This window comes from Zerene cesonia, chromosome 6 (assembly GCF_012273895.1).
Source record: "Zerene cesonia ecotype Mississippi chromosome 6, Zerene_cesonia_1.1, whole genome shotgun sequence".
In the NCBI taxonomy this organism is placed as follows: Eukaryota; Metazoa; Arthropoda; class Insecta; order Lepidoptera; family Pieridae; genus Zerene; species Zerene cesonia.
The window spans coordinates 812,781-822,284 of NC_052107.1; the positions used below are offsets into that span (position 1 = coordinate 812,781).

The 9,504-nt window shown below is 34.5% G+C and overlaps 1 protein-coding gene across 1 annotated transcript in view; it reads right to left on the reverse strand.

Moving 5' to 3' along the window:
• Positions 1-852: 852 nt before the first annotated feature.
• The window catches only part of LOC119840451 (tubulin alpha-1A chain-like), a 23,397-nt gene continuing 14,745 nt past the window's right edge, over positions 853-9,504 (reverse strand). Inside the window, exons 3-10 of the mRNA XM_038367073.1 lie at positions 6,464-6,636; positions 6,064-6,192; positions 5,625-5,795; positions 4,868-5,071; positions 3,064-3,119; positions 2,568-2,664; positions 1,849-1,961; positions 853-1,135 (exon numbers count right to left, since the gene is read on the reverse strand). Of these exons, the coding sequence (XP_038223001.1) occupies positions 952-1,135; positions 1,849-1,961; positions 2,568-2,664; positions 3,064-3,119; positions 4,868-5,071; positions 5,625-5,795; positions 6,064-6,192; positions 6,464-6,636 (1,127 nt within the window). The 3' untranslated portion in view covers positions 853-951. The remainder of the gene's footprint in view (positions 1,136-1,848; positions 1,962-2,567; positions 2,665-3,063; positions 3,120-4,867; positions 5,072-5,624; positions 5,796-6,063; positions 6,193-6,463; positions 6,637-9,504) is intronic.

Genomic DNA, 9,504 nt, shown 5'->3' on the forward strand with positions numbered 1-9,504 from the left:
CATTATGTAGTGGAAATGGAGTATGTAAATAAATTAAGAAGTTTTAATGTGTTTTTTTCTTATTCAATAATAATTTTAACTTTGATAGATTAGTACTAAATAGATTAAAAATTTTAATTAGTTAATTTCCTTACCTACTTCCATAATTAAAATTTTCTTTCAGTGAAAATGTTGAATATCCGTTGGACTTGATTGAAAATGGTTGAAAATACACAACAACCCAAAAAGTTATTATTAATTTATATGCTCACGATATTATCGAATAAATAACAGGAAATGAAAATAAAACGACGAAATATAAGTGTAAAATTTTATTGTGCATTAAAAATAAATTAATATTGATACAATATTGTAGTACATAAAAAATCTAATAAGTTATCTTGATAAAAATTAAAACGCTATATCTTATAATTATCACGATTTCTATAATTAATAAATGCATACTGCAAATAAATTCATACAATTGTTACAGATAGACAAACTTTGGATTTCAAATGGAAATTATATTTCAAAAGTTTGTACTGTTAATAAGCATTCTTACAAGCTCATATTACCCTTATTATTATTTTGTTACTTATTTAGTAGAAAATTGAAAAAAAAATTATTGCTGGCAACATTGTTGCTGTCAAGTTTGTGTAGTGATGTGCGATTTCTTGTTTCGATAAAATATTACATATTGAGATTTGTGAAATCCGTTTTTGTAGGGACTTAGAGTTGCCACTTAAAAAAAAGAACATATAAGGTATTCTCTACACTACACATGTAATGTATTAATGTATGTAATGAACGTGGAATCGACTATAATTCTGTGTTATAAAAAACATAAATTTTTATTTTAAGACATCATAGGACAGATAGATAGCTGTCATTTTTTAACTAAATATTACACTTGGTCGATAGTAGAGGCCTGTCTGTAATGGCAGATACCTATCGCACATCACACCCCCCAGCCTAGTACTCGTTGTCCTCATCCAGCTCGCCCTCGGTGGAGTCCACCCCGACCTCCTCGTAGTCCTTCTCGAGCGCCGCGAGATCCTCGCGCGCTTCCGAGAACTCCCCTTCCTCCATCCCCTCCCCCACGTACCAGTGCACGAACGCGCGCTTCGCGTACATCAAGTCGAATTTGTGGTCCAGTCTGTGGGAATTGTGGGTCAATTATAAATATGTAAGTACCAATTATTATATCACATGGTAATTATAAGTTTATTTTATGCCGTACACATAGACAGAGTAACACAGATTTGTTTTATCCGCATACCAGGTATAGTATCGACATTTCTAAATTCTGATTTTACATGAAGGAAATGAATTCAGAACCTCCATGGTATTTAGGAATAGTAAATAGCGAGGGATGTAGGTCTTTAATAAAATCTGTTTTTTCACTCTAACGGATCAATGATTTTTATGATATTTAACCGACTTAAAAAGGAAGAGGTTCTCCAATCGATTATATTTTTGTGTGTATTAAGTTACAACTTTTTACTAGGTGAACCGATTTTGACGATTCGTTATTTGGAAGTTATTTTAATCCTAGCATATTGGGACGATTGAGTTTTTTGCTAAAAATAGCGTATACTAATATTATAAAGCTGAAGAGTTTGTTTGTTTGTTTCTTTGTTTTAACGCACTAATCTCAGGACCTGGACTGGTCCGATTTGAAAAATTCTTTCAGGGTTTGATAGCCCATTTAGAAAAGGAAAGGAAGGCTATAAGCTATATATGTACCACGGGCGAAGACACGGCGGACCACTCGTTGTTTATATTGAAGGTATATTGGGTAGGTCTGAAATGAGGTTTTAAAGGATTTTGAAGTCATGGCAGCAAAAGGTGGGGCATGAGAGCACTCACCTGGCCCAAGCCTCCGCGATGGCGGTGGTGTTGGACAGCATGCACACGGCGCGCTGCACCTTGGCCAGGTCGCCGCCCGGCACCACCGTCGGCGGCTGGTAGTTAATGCCCACCTGAAGGACATCCACTTATATACCTACCTGTTATATTGATCGGAGCTGATCATGTAAAAAGATGCCAAGCAATTTTCAAAGATTCTAAAGCGACAGTCTCATTACTGTGTCTCCTGATTAAAATGTGTTTTTATTCATCAAACATGCTATTTCATAATATAATTATATAATTTTATCACTTTTTAAATATAGAAGTCATTACGTTACATAATTTTTGATTTAAACTTGAAATAAATTTTGTTTATGTAAAACTCGTAAAATACTTTCTTTCTCAAATTATATAGTGTGAGTTAATTTATAACAATTCCTGAAATGTATGTGAAATATATTTTTAATCATTTATAATCAGGAGTTATTAGATCACTTTTCAGAACTCTGACATTAAAATTTTCCGAAGTCCCATGCAAATTGCATCCCCTTATTAAGTGTCATAGTAAAAGTTGTCGTTTTATGATTTTTATTTTATTCAGCTTATATACCAGATTTCCTAAAGAAATAAATGGAAAGTAAGCATTTCCTTCTTCAAGGCTTTTTTTCTTTATATTCACTCGCAATATCTGTAAATGACCCACAAAACATCACATTAAAATGTCGGAAAGCACTCACTTTGAAGCCAGTGGGACACCAGTCCACAAACTGTATGGACCGCTTGGTCTTGATGGTCGCGATGGCTGCGTTCACGTCCTTGGGAACCACGTCGCCTCTGTTGTTGAGAGTTTTATAAGAATTCATCTATACTAATATTATAAAGCTTTTAAACTATATATGTTACTGTAATAACCCGAACTGTGATAAATCCTAAGATTTTCCGGTAAAACCTAAGATTTACTTTTCAATGATAAATGTCCAAACAATTCTTTATTTCGAACTATTACCACCATTCGCTTGGTAAACCTCAAAGGTACTGTAAAAGTACTATTACATTACTTAGTATTTTCTTGTGTTTGATTTTACGCGAGTTTTATACATTTTGAAATTTTAAAATTTAACGGATTTAAAACGCGATTTATTCATTCAATTATCAAGCCGACGTTTCGAACACTTTACAGCGAGCGTGGTCACGGGGGGACATTACTTAGTTAATATTAATCTAGATACAGACCTGTACAACATGCAGCACGCCATGTATTTGCCGTGGCGCGGGTCGCATTTCACCATCTGTAAAAAGAAAACAATTTTTAATAAATTTACGAGAAACACAAAGCGGCATACACGTCGTTGATATCAGATTTTCTAAACCAATATCAGATTTGACTCTTAAAAAAAGTAATATATTAAAACTACTTTACACCAGAAAGGAATTCACAGAGATATATAGATATATAGATAGATATATATATATATATAATTGGAATCTCGGAATCGGCTCCAACGATTTTCATGAAATTTAGTGTATAGGGGGTTTCGGGGCGATAAATCGATATAAATAGGAATTTTTTTTAGAAAATGTCATATTCGTGTTTTATTCGTGTTTTTTTTCCTGACATCTATTGGTGAATAATAATACTATTTTACTTCGTAGATAGTTGGACAACTGAAACCGACTTTCAACCGATATTCCTACGGGATACGGACTTACGCGGTTTCAACCGCGGGTCACAGCTAGTATATCTTTAAATTAAATACCTATATAGATATTTAATTAATGTTAAGTAACTAACTTGGAGTCGACTTAGATTCTAAGTTTCAATGAATCATAAATATATATTTTAAGACCTTTATAGTATTATAAAACGCGACAGATAGGCTACGCCGGTCTTTTCTTTACTTCTCAATCAGTATTCATTTTGTAGTAAATAGCGAATGAACACATTAATTAATTATATTACTAATTTGACTATAAAGTTAATAATAATAGACAGGTAGATAGATAGTATAGGTAGAGAAAGTAGTATAGGTCCACGGGGTCCATAAAATTTTCATTCCAAGCTGAATCAAATTTCTATAGCATCATCACAACATAGTATAATACAAAGTCGCTTTCTCTGTCCCTATGTACATACATAAACATTTAAATCTTCAAAACTACTCAACGTTTTTGATGGATTTTTTTACTAGATATAGTGATTCAAGAGGAAGGTTTATATGTATATTAACATCTATTAGACTGAACCGAATTTAACGCGTGCGAAGCCGCGGGCAAAATGTAGTTAAAATACATGGTACAAGCGTCGAAATCTCGAGAACGTCATAAAAGTTATGAGGGAAAGCTTTTGGACCCCGGCCAGCGGAATTAATATTACATAAGGTCCTACCTGCAATGCGCTTAATTTATATTCCTATTTAAGGCAAATTGAATGTTTTTCTGGATTTCTTATTTGTCTATATTTCTTATGTATTGAGTGATATTATGTTATTTAAAAAATAATAATTTAGAAGCTGTTATGTGTTTTTTTAATCGGCTTCAAAAACGCGGTCCTCAATTCGATTGTAACTTTTCACTCGGTAAACCGATTTTGATGGGTCTTTTATTTGGAAGCTGGTGCTTCCCGTGTGGTCAAATTCTGATAATTTAAGGGCCGTTCAATTTTTTGTTAAAAGTACTTATTGTGTTCGGTAGAAATAATAATGGTATAAATGTTTTATCTATTTTGTCACTTTCATATAATTTAGAAAGAAAGAAAGAATAACAGTAAATAATTTTGAATTTGTCACAACTAAGCGCGCGAGCCAGAGGCCCATATTCTTTTTTCCTACCCTTCCCAGTCCTTTCTCTTATTCCTCATGTCAATTCTCAAACCCTTTCCAATTTAAAGTCGGAAATCCAAGGTGTAAGGTCTGCAATCGACCTTCTCTCCAAATGTTCACGGGAGGTGGGACCCCATTCGCAGAGGCATTGCTCTGTTAACGGGCGGTGATCGCTTGCTATCAAGTGGGTCACCAGGTCAGAAGGTCCCAGAAGTCACCTGGTTAGCGGGCTCGAAGCAGGCGTTGGTGATCTCGGCGACGGTGAGCTGCTCGTGGTACGCTTTCTCCGCGGAGATGACGGGCGCGTAGGTGGCCAGCGGGAAGTGGATGCGCGGGTACGGCACCAGGTTCGTCTGGAACTCCGTCAGGTCCACGTTCAGCGCGCCGTCGAACCGCAGCGACGCCGTTATGGACGACACGATCTGGGGATGGGGTTCGAGGTTCAACAGCTGGACACGATTTGGGGATGGGTTTCGAGGTTCACTGGACACGATCTCTGGATAAGGTTAGAGGTTCACGTGCTGGACACGATCTGTGGTTAGGTTCGAGGAGCCTGCATATGTGTTTTCTAATTCTTCACGATTTCTAGACAAAGTTCGAGGTTCAAGAGCTGGACGAGATCTGGGGATGGGGTACGAGGGGGACTGCACGAGATGAAATGTGTGTTATAGTGCTTTAAAGTCCACTGTAGGAGAAAATAACAGATAAATCTAAGATTTGCAGAATATGCCCATCTCGTGGTGTGTTAAAAGGACAGTAAGTTACGGTAGAAACAGATCACAAAGATATTCAAATATTAATTTTAATATTTACGGGACCTGTTTTTTTGGTCAAATTATTCTTCAAGCACCATATAAAAATTCATAGTGATTTCTTTTTTAGTACAACACAGACGACACAGATTGAGTGGATGAGGATGGGTAGTGATGGTCTAAATATGGACATAGAATATCCCCACATCTTATTTCCCTTCACCTGTCCAATAAGCCTGTTCAGGTTGGTGTAGGTTGGCCTCTCGATGTCCAGGTTCCTCCTACAGATGTCGTAGATGGCCTCGTTGTCGACCATGAAGGCGCAGTCCGAGTGCTCCAGGGTCGTGTGCGTGGTGAGGATGGAGTTGTACGGCTCCACCACTGCTGTTGATACCTAAGGAGAGATATTCTTAATCTATGAACTAAACAATAAATTTTGCAACTTCCTATTGCAATTTGCTGTTGCATATAATAATGGTGTAGTAATGGATTTTTTATGTTTATGCGAAAATCAACAAAAGTCTAAAATTTTTATCTTCACAAGAAGTGCTAAGTCATTCTTTAAATTGAGAGTTTTAAATCATGTGAAAAGTATGGTTAAGAATTGATTTATCTCTTAAATTAAATTCATGGTTTATGTCTTTATAAGAATGATTAGTTACTTGTGGTGCAGGGTAGATGGAGAACTCCAGTTTAGACTTCTTTCCATAGTCCACGGATAGGCGCTCCATCAGGAGGGACGTGAACCCGGAGCCGGTGCCTCCACCAAACGAGTGGAACACCAGGAATCCCTGGACACACAAATTATGCATTAGTTCTTGAGTACTATCAAACGTAGATAGTGAAACATTTTCTCGTATTAGTGATGTTTGAACCATTTTTATCTAGCGAGTGTTGTTTTTAGGTTCCAAGGACGCAATAACATATAATAATTATTATTATTAAGTTTTGCTTTGAAATAGTTTATTACGTATAAATAAATATTATTATCAGATATCTGTTAATTTAAATAACGTGTTACTTAAATTACATGACGGTTAAGTGAATAATGAAAAAACGCACCTGCAATCCAGTGCACTGATCAGCGAGCTTCCTGATCCTGTCCAGCACAACATCGACGATTTCTTTGCCGATGGTGTAGTGTCCCCTCGCGTAGTTGTTGGCGGCATCTTCCTTACCAGTGATAAGTTGTTCCGGATGAAACAGCTGGCGGTAGGTGCCGGTACGCACTTCGTCTGAAATTCGAGGTTGGTTGTAATATCGTTTGTGGGCATTTCGTAATTCGTTAATAAATTGTTTTTTTTATCGTGCTATTACTTATTTGTAAAAGAAATGTTTTAACATGTCACGATAAATTTAATATACTAATAATCAAAAGTCAAATATGCTTTTACAGTATCAGACAACATACAGTACAGAGCTATAAATGTTTCATCATCCTATAATCCTATTTGATGGAAAGAATATAATTTTCACGTTTCGTGAAATATGGAAATTAATATTCCTCTTTATATATTAACCTACCTACTGAAATACACAATTAAGGAAGGTTTTTCCCGCATCGTTAAATGCAAAGAAGCATCAACAGAATATCGTTAATTGAATCGACATGCAAGTATACAGTTACTCGTATTCAATATGAAACTTTTCATCACAGATTACGGATCTAATTTGCACCAACTATTTAGACATATATCGAATATATGGCTGTCCACCAGAGCCCTTCTAATTAAACCCCCTTCTGTGATACCAAGAATAACTTACGGCCAGCACATGTGGCCAAAGCAAATAAAACAGTGATTCCATCAGCGAAAGTCAAGTGGCAGTTAATGAAGTGGAATGTTCTGCAGACTGCATAATTGGATTGGACGGGATTGCGTTGATTACTGGCGTTTAGTGATTTTTATTTACAATTGTTCGTTTGATTTAAATAAATTGGTGACAATTATTGGGAAATTGCAAATAGTAATGGAACTCGGAAAAAATATTAAAATCTACATATATTCACTGAAACATAAAATTGTAGAGGCGCCACTATAAAATACACCTACATTGTGGGAATGAATTTCACATTTTGTTCGCATTATTAGTCGATAGTAGTACCACATACCCAATATATTTCACCGCTGTAATAAAATGCTCGATTGATGACATATAGAAAATTAATATCGGACCAATTTATGTCTTGTTGAGTCTTTTCGGAATTAACAATCATTATATACCTCTCATTATTTAGATGTAGCTTTTAGTGAGACATTGTAACCGTTTAAATATGTATTTGTGTCTATTCATTTCTTTGTTTACAGTCATTATGTGTGCCTATCTCTTGTCGCACTAATCTAAAGAGCACTTTTTCATTTTATTTGTCAGCCCTTGAGACGATTCATTATTTTTAGGATTAGCTAATTAGTGGGATGTGCCTTGGCAAAAAATTTCGTTCTTATATTGTTTCTGCTTGGTGTAATCATAAAATAAGTATGTAACAATAATGCAACGCTTTTTGTATACACTCAATTCAAAATATTGGAATCGGTTTTAAAAAATTGTGTGATACAAATTATATAACATTATTGTCTTAGATCGAACTAATACTTACTACTTTTTACTCATTTATTTTAACTGTGCTTTAAATTAGCTTATACGAAAAATTCTGAATTGAGTTTTGTACGAGGCAAATACTGTCCCGTGTCTCCTAATGGGGCTTATACATTTTACATCCTTTAGTGGTAAGCAGGTCAATCTCGTAACGCCTACTTTGCCAAATAAGAATTTATTTTAGTAAGTCTCCAACGGGGACCAAACCCAGGACCTTCAGGCCTTATTAACCTCTCAAAAGTCATGCTGTTAATATGTAAAAATAATGGACCAAGTAAAACATCTCATTCTTTAATACAAATTGTCAAACAATCGTCTTATTAGGAACAATACAAGTTTGAATACATCTCGTGAAAAATTCATTGCTTTGAGCTTGTATTCGCTCTGCCCTGCAGACGTTCTCGTTTCAATGAATTTTAAAGCTAGACTGTAGGAAGTACAGTGTGTAACCTAAATTGCTTGAAATGAGATCTTGAACAATGTATAGAGAAATAAGCCTAGCTACGTAATTTCGGAGTGGTTTACTTTGTTTCGTATTAAAATTTATTTTATAGTGAGCTACTCGAAATAGCTTTACAGGCATTGTAGTATAAAATACAGCACCGTTAAAACATTTGTCTAATTTATCAAACTCTAAGTAATAAAATAATTTTTAATTTTAACTTGTGTAATACAAATTTAGTTTAAGTTTTAATTTAGATTAATAAGAAACATTTAATCAAATGTTACAAGAATCCCGTAGGTACGAGTATTCTGTAGACGTTGCAAATTAATACTAATAAACATTTTCTTACATATAACGGGGCAGAACAAAGCGGTAAGTTTCCTGCACTAAGATATATGCAAATTGTTTGATATATAGCTTTAATATATTGCATGAAATAAAGCAAATACAACGGCAATTATAATTGGCCATATATTTTTTGTAGGCGTAGTCTGACATGCAAGTGTTTAAATCGTTGATTCTATGAATATTTCGAGGGGGTTTAAGAACCAATGTTTTTTAAGATTATAATTTTTGACTAATTGAACAAAGTACATATTCATGTTGTGGTTTAATAATAATGGGATATAATAATATGATGTGAAAACCGCTACAATCGTATTTAAAATGTATTAGGCTGAATTATTTTGTAATTACTTTGAAAAAGGTTAATAAAAATGATGAAAATTTATTTGAGAAATTAAAAAACTGCCGCCTAGTTATGTGAATTTAAAGCTAACTTGCATGTATGTTACAACTTCACAAACTAGAAATAATAAGTTTTCAAGAAGCTAGCTTCTTTTATTGGAAACTAAGTTGTAAAACTGTCTGTCGTAATAAATTTTTATTAAGACAATACTTGGTAACATCTAGTATAGGTTTATATTATCTGTGGTAATATATTTCCTCTAGGCAACATTATGCCGCAATAGACAATCGTTCTCTATTATATAATAAAATATAGTTTAAAAAAACTAAAAAACACGCTTTTCAAGCACATCAAACTAAAAACTATAAAATAATT